At 51.6% G+C, this 23,917-nt stretch overlaps 2 protein-coding genes and 2 long non-coding RNA genes across 4 annotated transcripts in view; 2 read left to right on the plus strand and 2 right to left on the minus strand.

Moving 5' to 3' along the window:
- The window catches only part of LOC111944270 (uncharacterized), a 100,112-nt gene that overhangs the window by 33,948 nt on the left and 42,247 nt on the right, over positions 1-23,917 (minus strand). The window lies entirely within an intron of this gene.
- On the plus strand, positions 5,021-8,172 carry LOC147646863 (uncharacterized). Its single transcript, XR_015281785.1, has 2 exons — positions 5,021-5,258; positions 7,842-8,172. It is a non-coding gene; the product is annotated as an uncharacterized LOC147646863 (long non-coding RNA).
- LOC147646864 (uncharacterized) lies at positions 9,747-17,197 on the plus strand. The gene is made up of 13 exons (XM_086872859.1): positions 9,747-9,962; positions 11,010-11,081; positions 11,178-11,255; positions 11,343-11,444; positions 11,869-11,976; positions 13,087-13,152; positions 13,357-13,428; positions 14,446-14,517; positions 14,606-14,677; positions 14,765-14,863; positions 15,287-15,367; positions 15,997-16,159; positions 16,680-17,197. Exons 1-13 carry the CDS (start codon positions 9,755-9,757, stop codon positions 16,903-16,905), a joined length of 1,419 nt encoding a protein of 472 aa, XP_086728985.1. The 5' UTR covers positions 9,747-9,754; the 3' UTR covers positions 16,906-17,197.
- Positions 19,824-23,917, minus strand: part of LOC147646865 (uncharacterized) — a 5,104-nt gene continuing 1,010 nt past the window's right edge. The window contains exons 1-2 of the long non-coding RNA XR_015281788.1: positions 21,880-23,917; positions 19,824-21,777 (exon numbers count right to left, since the gene is read on the minus strand). The exon at positions 21,880-23,917 is cut by the window's right edge and continues 1,010 nt beyond it. This is a non-coding gene — a long non-coding RNA (uncharacterized LOC147646865). The remainder of the gene's footprint in view (positions 21,778-21,879) is intronic.

Here is a 23,917-nt window from a genome sequence, read left to right on the forward strand (position 1 = left end):
AATGCCTCCCAGGAGTTCCCCATCTCTGGTCTCTCCCCTTTGGTGTTCAGGGTTTCCCTCCCATCCCAACTCCTGGAGGTCACGCTTGCACTGGGGGTCCCCAGTCTACTCGGTCCCTGCCCTCCCCAGGCTGCTGGGAGTGCCAGGAATCCGAGAAGTTACCTGTTTCCATCTCAGCACTTAGGGATGCTGGAGGTTTTTGGGGCTTCAGAGTCCCTTCTCCCCTTATTCTCTGCTTTGGGGTGCAGGGGGTCCAAGGAGTTCCCCCTGCCCCTCTCCAGGCTGTTGAGGGTCCAACAAATTGCAGAGCTCCTCCTCTCTGGGCTCCCCACTTTGGGGTCCTGGGGGACACAGGGCTCTGCTCCTCCAGGCTGCCTCTGCCAGCAGCTGCCACCAGGACCCCCCAATGTCCCCCCAAGGGGCATTTTGCATACAGCTTTGGAGTTCTTCATTCTTCAAACATCACTCACAAAAAAACCTAACCCAGGAACCCTCCAGGATATCAGGGCCAAGCTCCCCCACCCCGGTCAGCTGTGGGATGCGGGGTGATGATCCCACGGGTCTGAGCTGTGAATTCTGGGTGTGCTGGGCCTTGTGGTTCCTTCTCCTTTCCCTGATCCTCCTCTGTCCCTCCTCTTCCTCTTCCTCCTGCTCCGCCTCTTCCTCCCTCCTCCACCTCCTCCCTAACACCACTCCCTTCTCCTACTTCCATCCCTTCTTGCTTTCCTTCATCCTTCCACTTCCATCCCTCCTCCTCCTCCCCCAGGAGCAGCCCACAGCAGGAGCGGGGATGGAGCCGGGACAGGTTGGGATGGGCAGCGTGGGGCTCTCCACTGCTCCCACGCGCTGGGGACAGGGGGAACCCGGCCCGGGGAAAAGGAGAGGGAAACTGGGAAAATTGGGGGCTGCAGATCCCCCAAAACTGGGGCTGGCTGGGGACCCTGGCTGGGGACTGCCAGCCCTTGGGGCTCCTCTGGGGAGATGTGGGAGGGGGGAACACAGAGAGGGCTGGGGGATCCCAGGAGTGGCAGCACTGGCAGCGACTGGTTTGTACTGGGATCATCCTGGCAGTGGCTGAGATTGCACTGGCTGTGTACTGACATCCTGGGATATCATACTGGGATCGTTCTGGCAGTGAGTAGGAGCCTGCAGGGGGCAATTGAGACCAGGTTGTGAGGAACTGGAAATATGCCCTGCGCTCCCCAGAACCCCGGGATCGCCCCCCATAGGTCCCATGTGTCCCCCAGACCCTTCAGGATCCCCAAAGGGATCCTCCCTTCAGGAGCGCCCGTTTGGGACCCCCCAAAGCGTCCCTGGATCCCTGAATGCTCCCGACGCCACAGATGCCCCTTCCAGACACTGCTGGGAATTCATCTCCCATCATCCCGGAACACGGTTCCACACCCAAACCTCCTGCCGTGCCCCAGACGCCTAAGAGCCCGGTTACAGCTCCCCAGGTTCCCCCCAAGTGCTCCCGAGCCGTATACATTCGCCCGAGGACCTGCAGCCACGGCTCGGACGCAGAAGTGCTCTCCAAGTGCTTCCCTGAACCGCAAAACGCGCCTTCCGAGCCACTTCCGGGACTACAGCTCCCATCATGCTCTGTGGCGCCATAGAGCGCTATTGCAGCCGGGACTTCATCTCCCATCATACCCCGCGCATCACCGGAATCCATTTGAGATACGCTTCCAACTCCCGTGATGCTCCGTGGCCCCATTAAACCGTATTATATCGGCGCCTACAACTCCCATCATCCGCTGCGCCCCATGAAGCCGCGTTACAGCCCCCCCAAGTGCCTGCCCGGACCCCGGAGGGCCCCCAGATTCCCCTCCCTGGCCCCCAAGTGCTCCCCCGGACCCCGAATTGTCCCACAGAATCCCTAAGTGCCCCTCCAAGAGCCCACCCAGCTCCCCAAGTGTCCTCCAGACCCCCAGGTTGTCTCTAAATTCCCTCCCCAGACCCAAAACTGCCTCAAATGTCTCCCAAAAAGTCTCCATAGAGCCCAAAGTGGCTCCCTTTGCCCTGTCGGAGAAAATGATAAAAATCATGATCAAAGGACTAAAAGTAGGACAAATTAGCATAAGGAGGGAGAAATAGTGATCAATTAATTAATGAAGGGAATGGTGGTACTTTGAACCAAGGACTGCTAATGTTTTTTGTTCCTAAAATTGTATAAAATCTTTTATATAAATATAAAAAGTAGATTATAAAAACACAGAATAATATTATTATTAAAAATGAAATTTTATTTTTATTAATTAATTAGATTTTAATGATAAAGAAAAGTTGATAAATGTTTTCAATGTTTTGGGATGTCAGTCCCAGGTGGGCCATGTCAGACATGCTGAGGCTCGGGGTGAGGAGCAGGTTGTCCAAACAGGGGCAGTCTGCAAGGGATTCATTCTTCTCTGTGACCAGACTGCCTAAGGAAACATTCAGCATCAGGATGGTAAAGAGTAAATCATGACCTTCTGATCAGTACAGAATGATGTTTTACAGTTTGAAGAGTAGAATGTTGTCACCATAAGGTGCCTTCTTTGTTAATATAGCTCATATTGTGTCATGTTTGTTAAATACCAATGTTGTTGTACCAGCCTTCTTTGTAAAAATATTGTTATAAATGAAATTAGAATTTTGACAACTAGGTCCCTTGGCTTAATGGCAGTTTAATTAAAAATGAATACAATTTACTAAATTGAATAGTAATGTGGTATAAAGGAATATAGTTTAGTAAAATAATACAGTTTAATAAAAAATTAAAATTTATATATATAATCTACTAGTAATTAAGTATGATTAAAGCATAAGCAAAACCCACCAGGGTATGGAGGCTTCCCACCCTGCCTCACCTTCAAAACAAAGCACTTCAAGCTAAACTCATATACTGTATGCTTATACTTATTCATTAATGTTTCCTGTAAGTTTCCTTCTATTTCTGATTTTTCTGACTTTACATCATTTTCCTTCACAGCACATGCCTCACTTGTTGTTAGGAGGTCTTCAGTCTTCTTTTGGTGGTCTTTTGGTGAAGGCTTCTCTTCTTCCTCATTGTCCTTGGGATAACCTTACAGGCTTGTATGTGTGTACTAAGCCTTGTGTTATGTTAGTCTACTAATTAGCCTTATATTTACTAATCCTTACACCCAATGCCTAAATTGATTCTAATTTTGTCCATCTCAAGGCCATTTTGGTCTTGAGACACTATTTATCTTCTAAACTACATCCTGTACCTTAATTTTGATATGTAACATCTGCACAGGGGTACATCTGCTTTGTAACACTGATTTTTGATTGTTTCTAATAATTACTTTAATAACAGCTACAATTTAGTTAGCACAAACCAATTCCATTTATTACAACTGCAAATACCCCTTATGCACCTTTGTATTGGTTTCCATGCTAACGGCCTTGCTTTCTTCCTTGCTATGGATAAACTTGTATTTTCTCAATTTCTTCTTTTGCTACCTATGGATGCTAAATCTGAACCACAGTGCCTGTACAAATTACAGGCCGCATAGCTCCCCAGGCTGCCTGAGAAAGTAGCCTGGGAAAAATATGAGAAGGAATTAAAACAATTCTCAGGGACACTAAACAGCCTTGCAGGTGTTGTTTTGCAGTCTGTGTTTTCCTTGCAGGAGGAAGTCAGGGGGGTGATGAGCCCCCCTGACCAATGATGCTGATGTAGCACTTTGTTAACCAATAGGAGTTTCTTTTCTGTATTTTCCACGTACCAGTCTATAAAAACAGGCCTGAAGTAATAAACCAGAGAATTCTCGTATTGAAACTCCCTTGAGAGTTTATGTTGTTCTTTATAGCCGTTCCCAATCGGAACGACATCTGGTGACCGACGTGTGGTGCAGCCGACCCTCCGAGGCCTGGTAACCGACGTGACTTCTGCTAATCCCCTGAGGGTAAGCAGCGAGCGGGAAAAAGCTAGCCCTTCCCCCTAGAGGGGTAAGTGGAATTCTCCCGGGCTTTCCTAGAGGAAGCTGGTTCTGGAAACCAACGGGATAGTGGAGCGTGCCTGTGAGTGGGCTTGGAACGGCTGTCTTGGCGAAGCAGAGCTCAAAATCCCGGGTCAGAGCCGATAGCGTCTGCATTATTGCATTCGCGGAGCCGCCAAGATAAAGTCCTCATAATGGGGAACTGTACTTCAGCTGATGAACAGCTTGCCTACCTTGCATGGCAGGATGCCCTGCCCCGCATGGGACTCAGTGTTTCTGAAGATGCCATGCGTGTTTTATTTCAGTGGGTGAAAGAGCAAGGTTTTGTTATAACTATGGACAATGCCTTTGATCTCGAGATTTGGCTGTCAATAGGGGACCATTTATGGTCAGAATTGACTAACGGAGATACCAGTGTGTGTGGCCTGGCAGCCACCTGGGGAGCGCTTTTTAAGGCGCTGGAATGGAGTCAGTCTGAGGACAGTGAGGCCGGGATGGAAGACTTAGATGCCAGGAGTGGCTCTTTTGTGCAAGATGAGAGATTGGGGGATGACACCGTAGATGAGTGGCGTAGCGCTTCCTCGGAGCGGCCCGGGTCCCCGGAGGACTTGGGCCGCGGGCGGAGGCAGGCTGCGCGCCAGAAATCCACCCCCCCAGGACCGATGCAGCGAGCACCGCTGCCAGCGGCGGTGGGGGGTGCTTTCGCCCCCCGCTGCCTTCCATGGGGCCCATGCCGGGGCCGGCGCCGCCCCTCCCCCGGACTCGCTGTGGCTGCTCGGCCGCAGCAGTGGCGGGGGGGTGCTTCCACCCCTCCGCTGCTTTCCACGGGGCCGGCGCTGCCTCTCCCCCGCACTCGCCGCAGCTGCTCTGCCACCGTACCTGCTGTACCTTCTGAGCGGCAATTTACATCGCCTGAGGCGACCGGCCCGCCCGCCTCTTCTGGTGCTCGGGACGACCCAGCTGACAGCCTGCCCTGTGACCATCTCGGGCCGTCCCCACCCCGTCCAGTAGCCGCGTGTCCGCAGTGTCGGGCACATTTTTGGGATGTGTCCTGTGTTCCTAGGACTGCTGATCAGACTCGCGGGGATGGTGGCTTTGGATCTACCGGACTGCCCCAAGTCCTTTGGTCTGCCTGTATATCTATTCAGCGTCCTCAAATGACGTGCACCCTGAGTCTGCCGACTGCCAGCCCGCCACAAATTCAGCTTCGAGGTCTCATCGACACCGGGGCGGATGTGACGATCGTCTCCTTCTCTGCGTGGCCTCCGTCCTGGCCCCTGACTCCTATGGGTTCGGCCATTGAGGGATTGGGAGGTACCGCGCAGACATTTGTGAGCCAGCGGCCCGTGCTGATCAAAAACCCAGAAGGGCAAACAGCTACGGTCTGGCCTTATGTCACTGCAGCTCCATTGAACCTCTGGGGGGGCGATGTCTTGGCAGCATGGGGGGTGCGGATTGGGACACATTTTTGATAGGGGCCACTGTGGCGAAGGGCACACAACTTTCCACACTGCCCTTACGGTGGCTGGTGACTAAACCCATCTGGGAAAACCAGTGGCCCCTGGCTAAAGAGAAATTGGTTGCCCTTCGTGAGTTGGTCCAAGAACAGTTACAGCAGGGACACATTGAGCCTTCCACTAGTCCCTGGAACAGTCCCGTTTTTGTGATCAGGAAAAAATCTGGGAAGTGGAGATTGTTGCAGGATCTCCGCAAGATCAATGCAGTCATGGAAAGCATGGGGGCACTGCAGCCTGGCATGCCATCACCTACCATGCTTCCCATGGGGTGGAAAATCCTGATCCTTGATTTAAAAGATTGGTTTTTTACAATTCCATTGCATTCTGAGGACAAATGCAAGTTTGCTTTCACAGTACCTATGATCAACAACGCTGAACCCGTGCAGAGGTATCAATGGAAAGTTTTGCCACAGGGCTGCAAGAACAGCCCGACTATTTGTCAGTGGTATGTAGCTCAGGCCTTATCTGGAGTCCGTGAGCAGTTCCCTGACGCTTATTGTTATCATTACATGGATGACGTCCTGGTGGCAGCATCCACCCAGGATGAACTGCTGAGGATACAGCCCCAGCTGTTCGGAGCTCTGCGTTCTTATGGCCTGCAAGTAGCTCCAGAAAAGGTTCAGCAGCATCCTCCTTGGAAATATCTAGGAGTCAAAATCTTAGATCGAACCATTTGCCATCAAGAGGTGCAATTTGTGGATTCTATCAAAACTCTGAATGATGCCCAAAAATTGATGGGTATCATCACATAGTTGCGTCCTTACTTGGGACTAACCACAGCACAGTTGTCCCCATTGTTCAATCTTTTAAAGGGGGACCCTGATCTGAATTCCCCTCGGGAGTTGACCCCTGAAGCGCAGCAAGCGCTGGAGGATGTTCAACAGGCTGTTTCTGCTCGGCAGGTTTACCGGGTGGATCCATCCATTGATATCACTGTTTTTATTACTTGTCCAGAGTCTCATCCTATGGGTATCATTGGCCAATGGAGTGAACAATGGGCTGATCCGTTGCACATTTTGGAATGGATCTTTTTGCCCCATCAACCAAAAAAGACGGCTCCCACATTATTTGAATTGGTTGCTCAATTGATAATTAAATGCCGTCAGCGGTGTTTGCAGTTAATGGCAGCTGACCCTGAGAAAATTATCCTCCTGATCCGGCGGGAGGAATTTGAATGGAGTCTGACCAACAGTGCCTCTTTACAGGGTGCGCTGGAAAACTTTTCAGGGCAGATTGCCTATCATCTGCCCAGCCACAAATTGCTGCAATTAGCAGGGTCAGCTGAATTGTCCTTTCGGCAAAAAAGTAGTCGGGTGCCAGTGCAAGGACCCACCGTCTTCACTGACGGTTCAGGAAGAACGGGGAAAGCCATTGTAACATGGAAGGATGAGTCTGAGTGGCAAGTGCTGGAAGGCCATGAGACAGGCTCAGCCCAGCTAGTCGAACTAAGGGCCGCTACCATGGCATTCCAGCGGTTTTCTCAGGTACCGCTGAATTTAGTTACTGATTCTGCTTATGTAGCAGATCTCGCTAAGCGTTTAGATTGTGTGCTCCTGAAAGAAGTTGATAATGAGCATCTATTTCAGCTGCTGAAGTCTTTGTGGTGTGTAATCCAAGCTCGAGTTCACCCATATTACATTCTGCATATTCGGAGTCATACCAATCTACCAGGTTTCATAGCAGAAGGTAATGCCAGGGCTGATAGGTTAGCTAACCCTGCTTGGGTAGCGCCTCAGCCTGACAAAATTGCACAAGCCAAGCATCGCATGATTTTTTCCACCAAAGTGCACATACTTTGCAAAAACAGTTTCACTTAACACCGACCGAAGCGCGTGACATTGTCAGTTCTTGTGCTGACTGTCATGGGCTCGCAGCACCTCTGCCAGCGGGGGTGAACCCCAGAGGGTTGAAAGCCCTGCAGCTTTGGCAGACAGATGTCACTCACATTGCTGAATTTGGCAGACTTAAGTATGTGCATGTGTCTGTTGACACATTTTCATCTGCTATGTGGGCATCTGCTCACACCGGGGAAAAGGGTCGTGATGTTATTGCCCATTGGAAAATCGCATTTGCAGTCTTGGGCATACCTTCTTCTATGAAAACTGACAATGGTCCTGCCTACACCTCACAGAAGACACGACGATTTTTACAGTTATGGGGAGTTTCACACGTATTTGGTATTCCACCTTCTCCCACTGGGCAGGCTATTGTTGAACGCGCTCATGGTACCTTAAAACGTGTTCTAGAAAAACAGAAAATGGGGATGGTTGGAGAAACTCCACACAGCCGACTGGAGAAAGCCTTGTACACAATTAATCACCTCACAGTGAAAAAGAATTCAGATAACCCTGTGATCTTGAATCATTTTCTTTCATTGCAGTCTTCAGGCGAGGTGCACCTGCCTCGAGCGAAAGTTTGGGTGAGAGACCTGACCACCAACAAGTGGCAAGGCCCGTGCGAGCTCATCGCTTGGGGTCGTGGGTATGCATGCGTCTCCACGGACACTGGAGTACGGTGGATACCTGCAAGGTGTGTTCGCCCTGATCTGCAGCATCAAAAGCAGAAAGCAGTCAACAGGCGACCATCAGATGGTGACCAAGATACCGATCATCATTCAGATGGTCCTTCTACAAGCAGAGACTAAATATTCTTACCTGTCGACAAGTTAAACTGTCAGTTTGAACAAATTAACAATGTTATTTGTTGTGTGAGAGTGTGTGTTGGTTTACTGAATTAGAGACATTGGAGTCAACCATCGAATCCCTGCAAAGAAAACAATTCTTAAATACCAAAACATAAGCCAAAATTCTAGATTAATTCTAGATTAGCATCCATTCAAAGTTCTAGCAAAGAACCCTCTTGTGCTGTGTTTGTTCTCCCTCCTGCAAGGGCCCAGCAGGACGTGACAAACACTGCCCTTTTATTTTTATTTTTTTTTAACAAAAAGGGTGAGTTATGGATGCTAAATCTGAACCACAGTGCCTGTACAAATTACAGGCCGCCTGGCTCCTCGATGCCTGAGCAAATAGCCTGGGAAAAATATGAGAAGGAATTAAAACAATTCTCAGGGACACTAAACAGCCTTGCAGGTGTTGTTTTGCAGTCTGTGTTTTCCTTGCAGGAGGAAGTCAGGGGGGTGATGAGCCCCCCTGACCAATGATGCTGATGTAGCACTTTGTTAACCAATAGGAGTTTCTTTTCTGTACCTTCCATGTACCAGTCTATAAAAACAGGCCTGAAGTAATAAACCAGAGAATTCTTGTGTTGAAACTCCCTTGAGAGTTTATGTCGTTCTTTATAGCCGTTCCCAATCGGAACGACAGCTACCTCAATTGTTTGGACTGCAGATCAGCTGCTAAGCCCATCCACATTAAGCTCTTAGTCTTCAGAGGGAAACTTTGAGCACAGTGAGAATCTCCCAGTGTGCAAGAGGGTCCCTGTGTGCCAGCTGCAGCTGGGGCCTCAGCCATCTCCTCTCTCAACAGGTTCCCCTCTGCAGCTTCACAGGAAAGGCCAAACACCTCCTCAGGGACACCTGTACCACACATTTCACATCTCCATGCCCATACGTGATATCCCTGTCACAGCTGCATTACCAGCTTGCTGCTGTGCAGATGCTGCCACCACCCAAAGCAAGGCCCTGTGTCCCTGAAGGGACCCGCCCTGCTCTGTGGCCTGGACTGAAGGTGGGTCCCTCCTGCCAGGGCAGGGCCTGACACAGCTCTTCTGTTCCAATAAAGAGATGGAGCTGTCACCCCAGTGTCTGGCTGGTACCACCAGCAAAGCCCACACAGCACCAGCCCCGGCTGAGCTCCATGTCCAGGAGCAGGCGGGGCTGACCACGGTGTGGGCAGGCAGGAGCCAGGCAGGGGATGCCGTGACCAGCAGTGAGGCCCCGAGGGGCTGGGGGAGTCTGTGTTGAGTGTCCCTGGGCTGAGGGCACATTTCCTTCAGTGGCATCACCTGGGCCTGGACCTCCTCCAGTGCCATGCCCAGGAAAAGAGGCAACCATCAAGAGCATCTCCTGGGACAGAACATGACCAGCAATGTCAGCAGGCAAAACCAAGGTTTTGTTTAGCAATGACCCTTTGATGAAGTCAAAGATTTACAATCAGTCCAGTACAGATTGGAGTACAGATGGGAGAACACTCAGGGGGTACAGCCAAGGCCATGAGGTCACAGCAGTCTCTGGGGTGACAGCAGGCTGAGGTGACAGCAGGCTCTGAGGTCACAGAGGTCCCAGAGCCCTGTGGTTGCACAGCACCACAAGGACCAAGCCGTCAGTCCTTGACCATGACTGTTGTGGCAGCAGCGGTGGCGGCAGCAGCGGTGCTGACATTGGGACAGCAGTGTCAGGACAGTGGTGGCAGCAAGAGCTGCAGGACTGGCAGTGGGCAAGGCACCATGGCCTTTGCTCTGCGCCTCTTCCTCCTGCTCCTCCTGGCAGTGGCCCTGCCTGACAGGGCTGCCCAGGCTGCTCCGTGGCGAGCACAGGGAGCAGGTGGGCCCAGGGCCTGGCTTCCCTTTCCTGGGACAGCACTTCCTTCTCCCTGGGAAGCATTGGGGATGGTTTTCCCCAGGGCTTAAGGGAGGGTTTCCTCTGTGGGAGGGAGAGAGTCTCAAGGGGCTCTGGGCTGGTTCTGCTGCCTCTCCACGGATGTTGCATGGGGCCTACAAAGAGGGTGGAGAGTGACCAGAGCCAGCCCAGAGCTCCCCAAGCCTTTCTGCACCTTTGGCCATGTCCATTGACATCTGGCTCCCATGGCCTTACCTGACCCCCTTGCAGTTCCCAGTTCCCTAAAACAGAAGGGGATCCCAGCACATCATGGGAATGTTTCTGATCTGTGCTCCCTTCTAGATTGGGATTGTAACTTGCATTATCTGGATGCCCTCTTGGATAACAGCTTGAAACACTTGGAGAATGCTGGAGGCAAGTTCTCAATGTGCTTTTCCTGAGAGAATAATCGGTGTCAGTGTGGCAAGAGCTCCCTCGTGTACCATTATCTCTTAACATAATCTTAGGCTTGATGGATTCTGGAAAAGTTGCCCTGCTCTCTTCTGGAGCCCTGAGTGATCCCACAGCATTGCTGTCAGTGGGAGGGAGGTGCATTTAGATGTCAATCCTCTTCCTGTGTGCAATGCCAGTGTCTCCTTCCGTGTGCTCTGTGCAGCCACAGAGAAGAACAGAGAGGGAAGGGGCTGGGCCTAGGGCTGTGCCCTGGGGCTGTGCCTTGCATGGCTCCTTTTCCAGCCCCAGGAAGCCTGAGCTACTGCTGCCAAGCCCTGGCCCTGCCTGGGGCTCAGTTCAGAGCTGCTGGCAGTTCCAGGGTGTCCTTTCTCCCCTGACTGCCATTCAAGAAACTTCTTCTATCCTGGTGTGGGGCAACTGCAGGCACGTGGTCTCCCTGCCCCTGCTCCTGGGTGGAAGGCAGAGATGAGGGAGTGCCTTGAAGGGCAGAAATCAGCCAGGTGCACTCACTGCCCCTCCAGCCTGAAGGAGAATCATGAGCACTGTCCAGGACCTGTTCTGTCCTGCCTTTCCTTGCAGCTGAACCTATTGTTGAAGGCGATCCAGCTTCCCAACCCATGTCCAGGACTCAGCCCTTGGGAGATGGTGAGGGTAGGTCAAGGCCTTTCCCCCTGGGAAAGCTGCCAGCTCAGAACCTTAAACCTTGTCCAGCTGGCAGTGATGACAGAAGCTTCTGTGGCTGTTTAGTTACAGGTGTGTCTGCAGGGAGGACTTTCCCAGCTCCTGGGTTGGTTGCTGAACACAAGCCTGGCTCCCATCAGAGGGGTGAGTGGTGTGTCCCTCCTGACCCCACAGGCTGAGCACTGGTTTTCTGGGGTCCCTTCCTGAGAAATGGAACTACTTGCTGTCAAGGTCCTCCGAGGGGGAGGAACAAAGCTACAGGAGTTATGAAACCCCATGAGCCAGCCAAACCCATGAGGCAAATGCTGAAGGAAATGCTGCAGGGAGGGCAAGGTGGGTCCATGTCCCTCAACCTTTCCAGAGACTCAGCAGGTGGAGACTTTCTCTGCACATCTGGACATGCAGTGCTCACCACAGCGGGAAGGGATCCATGGCAGCCTCACTGCTGCTTTCATGGCCTGCAGGGCTGTTTCCCAGCCTGGCCTGGCTGCAGCTTCTCCCCAGACTGCAGAAAGGGATTTGGCATTAGCTGACAGGTTTCCCAAACTGCACCACTGGCCATGCCCACCCTGAGATCTTCTGCACTTTCCCAGTCTCAGGGTGGACCAGAAATGGTGTTTGTTTGGAGAAAGGAGGGCCCTGGCCAATCCCAAAAGTTTATATGGTTTCCTTTGATAAGCATTGCCTCCTGAATATGCCACCTCCCCAATGGGGAAAGGTTCCATCTGATTCAGGTGTACAATTTATTTTTTTTCAGAGAAGGACCAAAGAGCTGTGCTGAAGGTGGTGTTTCCCGGAGGAAGCAGTGGCTCATGGGCAGCCTCTGCTGCAGGAAGGGAGGCCATGCCAGGCACAGTCCCAGGAGGTAATTGCTGTGCCCCTGGGCCTGAGCCCTGCTGAGACTTGAGCTGCTTGTCTACTGCTTGGCAGTGTGGACACAGCCTGGACAAGACCAGCACAGCCCAATGGAATTATCCCCAGCAGGCTCAGGGCACTTGGCTAGTGAGCAGTCCTGCTGGGGTCCCTCCATGGGAGACAGGTCCCAAAACCTGGCAGTGGCTGCAAAGGAGTGCCCATGGTGGGGAATAGGCAGAGGGGGAGAGCAAGGCTCCACTATATCCTGAAAGAGCCTGGCTCTGTCTCTATGGGATGGGAGAGCTGTCCCAGCAGAACGTGGGCAGGAGGGAGGGAGGTCCTGAGGGACAGTTGTGGCACTGTCTGCTGTAGCTCTTCCCCATTGCTTTTACAATTCTTTCAGCTGTGGCAGAGAGAGGACCCCAGTGGGGCCTGGGCTGCTCCAGCAACCTCTCCCAGGGATGCTGCACAGGGCCTGCAAAGAGGGCGGAGAGTGACCAGGAGCCAGCCCAGAGCCCCCAGACCCCTCTGCAGCTGTGGCCATGTCCACTGACATCTGGCACCCACAGCCTTAGTGTGACTCCCTTGCACTGCCCAGTTCCCTAAGGTAGAAGGGGATCTTAGCACACCATGAAAACAGTTCTGATCTGTGCTCCCTTCTAGATTTGGAACACAACCTTAATTATTTGGAAGTGCTACTGAATGATACTTTGAATATCTTGGAGAATGCTGGAGGCAAATTCTTCTATTCCCTTTACTGACAGAACAAGCAATGACAAGGTGGCAAGAGCTCACTCATGTGCTATATCTCTTAACATAATCTCAGGCTTGATGGGATCTGGAAACCTTGCCCTGCTCCCTTCTAGAGCCCTGAGGGATCCCACAGGTCACTGCCAGTGGGAGGAAGGTGAATTTAGGCATCAATCTCTTCCCATGTGCAATATCAGTGTCTCCTTCCCTGTGTGCTCTGTACAGCCACGGAGAAGATCAGAGAGGGAAGGGGCCGGGCCCAGGGCTGTGTCCCAGGGCTGTGCCTTGCACACCTCCTTTGCTGGACCCAGGGAGCCTGAGGATCTCCTACAGTGCCATTGGAGCACTTCTCTCCTGCCTTTCTTTGCAGCCAAGCCTCTTGGTGAAGGTGATCTGGCTTCTCAACCCACACCCAGAACGAATGCTCTGGAAGATGGTGAGCATAAGGCCTTTCCCCCTGGGAAGAGCTGCCAGCTCAGAGACTAAAGCTTGGCCAGGGTGGCATCGCTGCAGGTGCCAGGACAGAGCTGTGCACGTGTGTGTCCTCACCCTGTGTGATCCCCTCATCGCTCCTGCAGCTCAGTGCTGCCTGTGCAGATCAGCAGACATGACAGAAGCTTCTGTGGCTGTTGAGTTACAGGTGTGTCTGCAGGGAGGACTTTTTCAGCTCCTGGGTTGGTTGCTGCACACAAGCCTGGCTCCCATCAGAGGGGTGAGTATTGTGTCCTTGCTGATCCCACAGGCTGAGCATTAGCGTTCTGGGATCCATTCCTGCGAAATTGAACTATTTTGCTCTAAGGTCCTCCAAGAGGAAATAGCAAAGCTACAGGAGTTATGATACCACATGAGCCATCCAAACCCATGAGGCAAATGCTGAAGAAAATTCTGCAGGGAGGACAATGTGGGTCTGCATCCCTTAGCCTTCTCCTGAGACTCAGTAGCCAGGGGCTTTCTCTGCACATCTGGACATGCAGTGCCCAACACAGAGGCAAGGGATCCATGTCAGCCTCACTGCCCCACTGCTGCTTTCATGGCCTGCAGGACTGTTTCCCAGCCTGGCCTGCTGCAGCTTCTCCCCAGCCTCTGCAGGAAGGCATTTGGCATCAGCTGACAGGGAGCCCAAACTGAAGCATAGGCCATGCCCACACTGAGGTCTTGTAGGATTCCCCGGTCTCTGGGTAGATCAAAAATGGCAGCTGTTTGGAGAAGGGAGGGCTCTGGCCAATCCCAAAAGTTTATATGATATCCTGGTCCTTAACCAAGTCTTTGACAAGCATTGCCTCCTGAAGATGCCACCTCCCCCAGTGGGGAATGCTGCCATCTGATCCAGCTGCCCCTTTCTGCAGAAGTGGACAAAGAGGCTGTGCTGAAGGTGGCGTTTCCCAGAGGAAGCAGTGGCTCATGGGCAGCCTCTGCTGCAGGAAGGGAGGCCATGCCAGGCACAGTCCCAGGAGGTAATTGCTGTGCCCCTGGGCCTGAGCCCTGCTGAGACTTGAGCTGCCATCTCTGCTACTGGGGAGTGCCCACCCTTCAGGGATGTTGCACAGGGCATGGAAAGAGTGACCAGGAGCCAGCCCAGAGCTCCCCAGGCCCCTCTACAGCTTTCTCCATGTCCACTGACATCTGGCTCCCATGGTCTTACCCAACCCCCTGGCAGTGCCCAGTTCCCTAAGGCTGAAAGTGATCCCAGCACACCCTGAAAAAGGTTTACATCTGTCCTCCCTTCCAGATGAGGTTCCTAGGAAGGCTTCTCCATTAGATTGGCTGCATAAAGTTTTGAAGCCATTGGAGTCTCCTGCAGGTATGTTCTCCGTGTCCCAACAGGGAATAATCATTGACAACCTGGTAGAAACCAGGTGACAGACGCTTCTGTGACTGTTGAGTTACAGGTGTGTCTGCAGGGAGGACTTTCTCAGCTCCTTTGCTGATTACTGCCCACAAGCTCGGCTCTCATCGCAGGGGTGAGTAGTGTGTCCCTGCTGAACCCACAGGTTGACCCCTGTTTTTTTGGGACCCATTCCTGGGAAATGGAACTATTTTTTGTTAAGGTCCTCTGAGAGGGAAGAACAAAGCCACAGGACAGAAAGAATCACTTGAGTCACACCACATCCTGAAAGAAATAGAGAAGGAACTGCTCAAAGGGCATGGTGGGTACATTTCCCTCAGCCTTTCCTGAGACTCAGCAGCTGGGGGCTTTCTCTGGACATGCCATGCCTGGTACCATGGGAAGGGATCCATGGCAGCCTCACTGCCCTGCTGCTGCTTTCAAGCCTTGCAGGGATGTTTCCCAGCCTGGCCTGGATGCGGTTTCTCCCCAGCCTCTGCAGGAAGGCATTTGGCATCAGCAGGCAGGCTGCCTAAACTGCACTATGGGCCATGCACACCTTGAGATCCTCTGTAACTTCCTGTTCTCCAAGCAGATTAGGAGAGGTGGTGGTTTGGACAAGAGAGAGCCTGGGCCTTTTCCTGATCCTCTTCCATGTCTTTGACAACCACTGCCTCCTGAAGAGGCCACTTCCCTGCTATGTGATAGTTCCATCTGATCCAGCTGTGCCTCTTCCTTTCTCAAGCGATGGACAGAGAGGCTCTATGGAAGGCAGCATTTCCTGAAGGAAAGGAGGCAATTGCAGGCGTGGGCCCAGGCACAGGAGGTAATTGCTGTGCTGGGCTCAGCCCTCGATGGGGCTGTGTGCCAGCAGCTCTTCCCACAGGGCCTCTCCTTGCACAGCCTGGCAGCAGCAAAAGCTGGAGGCGCCGCGGCTTCCAGGCCTCTGGAGCTCATTCCCAGCCCCTGGGAAATGGGACTCGTGCACCGATGTCCATCCCACTGCAGCTGCTCCTGGAGCTGGCCCTAAGCATCCAGAGGCCTAAGACGCAGGAACAGCCCTGAGTGGGAGCCCTGCCACGAGCCCAGAGCCACAGCCAGCCCTGGCTCCCAACTGGGCAGGGGCTGCACTGGCCCCTTACAGGGCCTGGCTCTGTCCCCTTGGGCTGGGGGAGCTGTCACAGAGCAGGGAGAGTCAGGGGTGGCAGTGGCTGCTCAGGGATGGATTTGGCCCGTGTCCCTGGAAGGAGCCACTGCCCAAGCAGCTGCGCTGTCCCCGAGCTCTCCTCTCGGCTTTCTGGGTTTTATTGGGTGGCAGAGCCTGTGCCAAGGGGTGGCAAGGTGCCTGCAGGCTCCAGCTCTGGGGGAAACAGGGAATATCCTGGAGGTACCCACCATGCTGCCAGCTCAGCAGTGGAGCACAGCACAGGCTCTTACTGCCCATTGCTCCTGCAGATGCAGTCGGCACAACACAAGTTCCCGATTCCCAGAAGGGCATCAGAAGAGGTTGCTGTCAGGGAACACTCTGTTGGCTAGGATTAATGGCAGGCCGGCTTTTTTTGCTGCTTTTCTTCATTTTATGCTGTGTTGGAATCTGGTATGTCTGGAAGACAAAACGGTGAGTATTTCATTCATCTTTCCCTCAAACAGCTTCTTTTGAAACCCTACTGTAGACAGCAAAGATTCTCAGTGAGGCTGCTGTGCACTTGTGGGTAATCAGTGGTTGCCCAAATAACTCTGCTGAGATTTCTGCAGCTGCCCAGGCCTTTCATTGGCCTCTTAATTGCGGGGTCTTGTCCTGGGGAGCCCACTCAGGCTGCAGCCAGTGCTGGCTCCCACTGAGGCTGCCTGGCCAAGAGCAGCCCCAGGAGCAGCAGGCAGAGGCAAAGCAAGGTGGGCAGGAGAAAGAGCAGGGACTTGAAAGGCAGAGGCGCTCTGGGGCCTGCTCCTGCTAGGTACCCTGCCCAGAGCCATCCCCTGCTCGCCGGGGCCTTGAGGGGCAGCTGTCCAGCTGGGCCAAGGTGTTCCAGGAGCTCCAGCTGTGCTGGGGAGCCTTGGCCGCTCTGGGTCCTGCTGTGCAGGAGGGTCCCTGTGTGCCCATGGCATCTGGGGGCCTCAGCTGCCTCTTCTCTCAACAGGAGTGCCTCTGCAGCTTCACAAGTCCTGCCAAACATGTTAGTCTGGGAGACCTGCACCTGTCTTCCTCCATCTTCAAGCCAGTGTCCATTGTCCCTGCCACAGCTGTATTATCAGCTTATTGCTGTGCCACCACCACCCAAAACAGGGCCCTCTGTCCCTGAAGGTGCTGGCCCTGGTGCCTGGCCAGGCCTGAATGTGGGCCCCTCCTGCCAGGGAAGGGCTTGAGCAACATCTTTGGGCTTCTGCTTTGGGGTCTGGCTGGTACCACCAGCACTGGTGCAGCTGCTTGGCTGGCCACAGCCTTGGCTGGGCAGGCAGCAGCCGGGCATGGGGCATATCTTTGTTTTCCATTTTTAGAAATTAGAAATTATTGGAAATATTTAAATTTTTTTTTGGTAGAAAGAAGTCCCCAAATGTTTCTTCTATTTTTCCAGACTAGTAACATGTTTTTCAAAGTAGTTTTAGAATTCTGGAACATTTTTTCCATTTCTTCAATAAAACATTAAATTGCGTTTAATTGGTAATGTTTACTCTAGGAAGAACTAAGACACCCCAAGACACCCAGCATACTGGGGAGGCTCTTTTCCCACTGGAGATTTGGACCTAATCCAAAAAAATTGCATAAAATATTTTTCCGGATATTTTCTGGGATTACTGACAAGCTCACCACTTAGTCTTCAGAGGCAAACTTTGAGCACAGTGCAAATAGCTTAAATTCACAATCTTTGCTTCTGGAAGAACTCCCTCAGTTCTAGAGCAGGAGCTTCTTCCTGCTGCCCTCAGGCTCTCCTCTCGGCCTTCTGGGCTTTGTTGGGCAGCACAGCCTATGCCAAGGGGTGGCAAGGTACCTGCAGGCCCCAGACCTGGGGAAAACAGGGAATATCCTGGAATTTCTGGAAGGAATACCCACCATGCTGCCAGCTCAGCAGTGGAGCACAGCACAGACTCACGCTGCCCATGGCTCCCACAGATGCAGCTGGCACCACAACGTGTTCCCAATTCTCAGAAAGGCACTGGAGAGGTTTCTGTCATGGAACATACTGTTGGTTAGTGTTAATGGCACACCTGGATTTTCTATGGCATGCAGGTGATGGGGGACCCCTGTAAGGCTGCCAGATGATTGGGGTCCATTGTGAGGCACACGGACAGGGTGTTGTGTTTTCCAGTAAGACAGGCATGCATTTGGGTCTTTTGTAAGTGGTGCATGTGGCTGGGGTTTCCTCTTGAAATTCTTAGGGGAATTGGGGTCACTTTTATGGCTACAGGTGACTGGAGAACGCTGTAAGACTGGCAGGGGGCTTGAGTTCCTCATGATTTATGTGACCATTTAGTCGTTGCCATCAAGGCCTGCAGAGGAGCCGAGTCCTTCCTGAAGTGGGCCAGGGGCTGGATTCTTTTGTGAGGCACACAAGGTTATTTTGGGGTCTCTCAAAAGGTGTGCACAGATTCCCTGTGAGGAACAAGGGATATTTTGGGGTCTCTGCCAAGGTTTGCAGAGATCCCTCATGAGGCACAAAGGAATATTTATGGTCTCCTAAGATTTGCAGAGATCCCTCATGAGGTGTGCAGTAGGGTTAAACTAGAGGGGTTTGTCAGTCTTCTCAGCAAAGGGACACTCTCAGTGGAGATTGTGCAAAGCTGGCAGGAATCTTCCTGCAAAGCCTCAGGCTGGCCTGCGTGTCAGGCAGGCAAATGGAGCCCATCCCTTGGGGACCTGGGCCAGGCCAGGCCTCTGGACCCGCTGCGCCCTTGTTGGGCCCGTCCCGTGGCTGGGCCAGGCCAGGTCAGCCCCGACAGGGAGGGCTGAGGCCCCGGGCCCAATGGGACTGCCGAGCCGTGCCCGAGGCACAGCAAGGGCCTCACTAAGCCCTGGCTCTGTGCTGCAGACAAACACACCTTTACAACCACAGCCGCTCCCTGAGCCACAGGAGGCACCCGGGGTTACATCTCAGGCAGTGGCTTCTCTGCCACTGAGGACCTCCTTGCAGTGCCTCGTTCCCTAAACAGGATGAGGAGCCCAGCACACCATGAAAATGCTTCTGATCTGTACTCCCATCCAGACTGGCACTGAGATATGGATTGACGTGCAGTCCTGGTCAATCATATTGTGAAGGTCATGGTGCATGCTGGTGACAACTTCTCAATGTCCCTTTCCTGACAGAATAAGCAGTGATTATTATTCTTGGCCAGGAGCAGCCCTAGGAGCTCCAGGCAGAGGGAAAACAAGGTGGGCAGGAGAAAGAGTGGTGGTAAGATTGCCTTTGAAAAGCAGACTGCAGGGACCCTGCCCTGAGCCATCCCCTGCCCACGGGGGCCTAGGGGGGCAGCTGTCCAGCTGGGCCAAGCTGTGCCAGCAGCTCCAGCCGTGCTGGGGAGCCTTGGCCAATCTGGGTCCTGCTGTGCAGGAGGGTCCCTGAGTTCCAGCGGAAGCTGGAGGCAACAGCCGCCTCCCTTCTCCACAGGAGCACCTCTGCATCTTCAGAAGACTGGCCAAAGGCTTCAATCAGGGAGAACTACACCTGTCTTCCTGCATCTCCAAGTCAGTGTCTGTTGTCCCCACCAAAGCTGCATTATCAGCTTCTTGCTCTGCCAGTAGCAGCCAGGCATGGACCACCATGTTATCTTTGTTTTTCATTTTTAGAAGTAAAAAGTTCTTAGGAATGTTTAATTTTTTTTTTTATTTTTTTTTTTTTTTTTTTTTTTTAGAAAGTAATCCACAAATATTTCTTCTAAATTTCCATAGTAGTTTAGGATTTTTCAAAGGCATTTTTGAATTTCTCACCTGTCACTTGAGACGGATACACGACACACACTTGTGCAGAGACTACAATGGCTTCTTTTTCATTACAAAGTGTTGTCAACTTTTATTCACTTAACAAAGCATAATCTTAAGTCATTAGTTACATCAAAACAGCTCATTATATTCATTGGGCAACGCAATGGCTTAATGTATTTTATTGGTACAAAGCAATTGACATCAACAATAAATTGTCAAGAGTTTACAAGAGATTATTAAGGCACGTATGCTGCCTCTAAGGCAGGTATTACATAACTGCAAATACCGCTTTATGTCCCTTTTTATTGGTTTCCATGCTAATGACCTTCTTTTCATCCTCACTATGGATAAACTTGTATTTTCTCAATTTCTTCTTTTGCTACCTCAATTGTTTGGCCTGCAGACCAGTTGCTAAGCCTATCTAAATTTACCTCTTAGTCTTCAGAGGGAAACTTTGAGCACAGTGAGAATCTCCCAGTGTGCAAGAGAGTCCCTGTGTGCCAGCTGCAGCTGGGGCCTCAGCCATCTCCTCTCTCAACAGGTTCCCCTCTGCAGCTTCACAGGAAAGGCCAACACCTCCCTCAGGGACACCTGTACCACACATTTCACATCTCCATGCCCATACGTGATGTCCCTGTCACAGCTGCCTTACCAGCTTGCTGCTGTGCAGATGCTGCCACCACCCAAAGCAAGGCCCTGTGTCCCTGAAGGGACCCGCCCTGCTCTGTGGCCTGGACTGAAGGTGGGTCCCTCCTGCCAGGGCAGGGCCTGACACAGCTCTTCTGTTCCAATAAAGAGATGGAGCTCTCACCCCAGTGTCTGGCTGGTACCACCAGCAAAGCCCACACAGCACCAGCCCTGGCTGAGCTCTATGTCCAGGAGCAGGCGGGGCTGACCACGGTGTGGGCAGGCAGGAGCCAGGCAGGGGCTGCTGTGACCAGCGGCGGGGCCCCGAGGGGCTGGGGGAGTCTGTGTTGAGTGTCCCTGGGCTGAGGGCACATTTCCTTCAGTGGCATCACCTGGGCCTGGACCTCCTCCAGTGCCATGCCCAGGAAAAGAGGCAACCATCAAGAGCATCTCATGGGACAGAACATGACCAGCAATGTCAGCAGGCAAAAAGTTTTGTTTAGCAATGACCCTTTGATGAACTCAAAGATTTACATTAAGGCCAGACCAGTAGGACAGATGGGAGTACTTCCCTCTGGGAAGGGGCTCCTGTTACTTCACAGTCTCCATCCCTCGCCAGGAACTGCAGAACTCTGGCCAGTCCCGCTCCCCCTGTGGCCTTGTCTGGCCTGTGGGGGAGGAGGCTGAACCAGAGCCCTCTTACCTCTTCAAAAGCCAGAAACCAAAGAGAAAGAGAAATTCCCAGGCTTAAGTTTTAAAGGGTGATGTTCACAGGTTGATATCACTTTTCAATGGTCAAAACTACTGTCAATTCTCATAAATGACCAGTTATAGGCCAGGCTGGCTCCCACCAGCCTCCAGCAACCTTAATATCTTTAGCTGTTTGTCTTTTTTTCTTAAATGTCAATCTATCACACACCTCAGCAGTGACACCCCCAGTGTTCCCATGTCTGTGACACCAGAGCAGTGACAGCCCCAGTGTTCCACTCTCTGTGACACCACAGCAGTCACAGCCGTGTTACTATGGAGTTAAATGTTTCCGAAAATGTTTCTTAAAATCATGTAGAAATAGGCTGCAAGAATGTCTGGTATTAGGGATGGTCTAGCAAGCTGAAATGTTTACGGTAACGGGAACTGGTACTTGGGGATTCCAAGGTACCCACCCAGAGATCAGATTTGTACATATTTGTACAAGGATGAGCTAACTGTCATGAAGCAATATTGATAAAGCTAATCAAGCAATATTATTGAAGCAATATTGATAAGGTTGTTACAGTGATTACTGCTACAGCTGAAATTGTATAAATATGTGCACTTTGGACAAAGATGATGGAGCTAGATTTGGGTTGCTGATACCCCTAGTTCCCGTGAACTTCAATAAAGCAGCTGCATATAATCAATCTATGATTATGTGTGTTCCTGAACGCTGACATCAGCGTCTCCCTGCACCCAGGGCAGCTCTCACCAGAACCCTTCCCTGATTTAATTCCCAATCCAGGAGCTACAACAAGCATGGGTGAAGTTCTGGGGGCTGGCAGGGAAATGTCACTGTAAGATCTTGCTGCACTTGGCTCTCGGCCCCTTCTCAAGAGCTTTGCCTTCAAGGGCAGGAACATCTTTTCCTTGCTGGCAACTGCAATTCCAGACTCTTGGAGTGTATGCCATGCAGGACCACACAGACTGGGATCCATGGGCTGGGATTGCACAGACTGGGATTGCACAGACTGGGATTGCACAGACTGGGATTGCACAGACCGGGATCATACAGACTGGGATTGCACAGACCGGGATCATACAGACTGGGATTGCACAGACTGGGATTGCACAGACTGGGATCACACCGACTGGGATTGCACAGACTGGGATTGCACAGACCGGGACCATATGGATCAGCACCAGAGATTGAGATCAGATCACATGGACCAGGACCACATGGACCGGGATGGCTGCACCGGAACGATGCAAACCGAGGTGGTCCCGCCCCGCTGAAAGCTCTCTCCCAGTTCCCTCCCAGTTCCCTCCCAGTTCTCTCCCAGTTCCCTCCCAGTTCCCTCCCAGTCTCGCCCGGGGGCACAGCCAAAACTGCCTGGAGTGAACATGGTGGTCCCGGAGCGATCCCAGAGCTGATTCCGGTCCCGGTGTCGATCTCTGTCCCGGAGCTGTGGTGGTCCCAGTGTCCGTCCCAGCGCGCTCCCAGTCCCAGTCTTTGTCTCAATCTCACTCTCAGTCCCAGTCTCGGTCTTGGTCCCAGAGCGGTGCCAGTCTCAGTGCTGGTGCCAGTGCTGGTTTCAGTCCTGGTCTCAGTCTTGGCCTCGGAGCAGTTCCTGTTCCAGTGTCAGTGCTGGTCCTGGAGCAATCCCGGTGCTGATCCCAGTGCTGCTCCAAGAGCTGTCCTGGTGCTGATCCCAGTGCTGGTTCTGGAGTGATCCCAGTGCTGATCCCAGTGCTGGTTCTGGAGTGATCCCGGTGCTGATCCCGGTGCCGATCCCAGTGCTGGTCCCGGTCCCGGTCTCAGTCTCGGTCCCGGAGCCGTGCCAGTCTCGGTGCCGGTGCTGGATTCAGTCCCAGTCTCAGGCCCAGTTTAGGTCTCAGTCTCGGTCTCAGTCTCGATCTCAGTCTCACTCCCAGTCCCGGTACTGGTCAAACCGAGCCCTTTTCAGGTGATTTTAGATCACTTTTGGGTGTTTCAGGCCAGTTTGGGTGATGTTGGGGCCCTTTGGGTGATTTGAGGCAAAACCAGCTACTCTCAGGGTGGATCTTACACGCATTTGGGAGATTCAAGGGTGATTTTAGGCCATTTGGAGTGGGTTTGACACCAGTTTGGGCAATTTTATGCCATTTTTGTTTGCACTTTGGACACCTTGGGATGACTTTAACCCCATTTGGCTGATGCTAGGCCAAACCATGCAGATTTAGCACGGAGTTAAGGTCCCTTTGGATGGTTTTGCGTTTCACCTTTGTTTAGTGAAATATAATCACTTCTAACCTTTTTTTTCCCCTGTTTTATTCATGAAAATCTTCATAAAAATTCCCCCAAATGTTCTCAAAATCCTGCAAAACTCCAGAAAAAAACCACAAAATACCCCAAACCTCCTCAAAATCCTGAAAATTCCAGAAACATATGACAAAATTCAAGAAAAATCCCACAAAATTCCACAAAATTCTTCACAAAACCCTACCAAATTCCAGAAACATCCCACAAAATCTCCTCCAATTTCCACAAAATCTAAGAAAAATCCCCCAAAATTATCAAGTCTCCTAAAAATCCCAAAAAATTTCTCAAAAATCCCACAAAATACCAGAAAAATCCCTCAAAAATGTCTAAAATTCCCATAAAAATTCAAGAAAAATCACATAAAATTCCAGAAACTACCCACAAAATATCCACAAAATTCCTCAAAGTCGAAGAAATATACCTCAAAATTCTTCATGTCTCCTCAAAAATGTAAAAAATTCCACAAAAATCGCACAAAATTCCAGAAATATCCCACAAAATCTCCTCAATATTACAAAAAATTCAAGAAAAATGCCAGGAAATTTCAGAAAAATGCCACAAAAGTACCTGAATCTTCTCAACACCCTACAAAATTCCAGAAGCATCTCACAATATCTCCACAAATCTCCACAAAATCTCAGAAAAATTCCACAAAATTCAATAAAAATCACACAAAATTCTAGAAAAATCCATCGAAGTTGCAGAAAAATCCCACAAAACTCCCTAAATCTTCTCAAAACCTCAACAAATTCCAGAAACATCCCACAAAATCTCCTCCAAATTCCTCAAAATGAAAGAAAAACCCCACAAAATTATTAAAAACCCCCACAAAATTCAAC

The sequence above is a fragment of the Cyanistes caeruleus genome, unplaced genomic scaffold (assembly GCF_971803275.1).
Source record: "Cyanistes caeruleus unplaced genomic scaffold, bCyaCae1.hap1.1 HAP1_SCAFFOLD_78, whole genome shotgun sequence".
Taxonomy (NCBI): Eukaryota; Metazoa; Chordata; class Aves; order Passeriformes; family Paridae; genus Cyanistes; species Cyanistes caeruleus.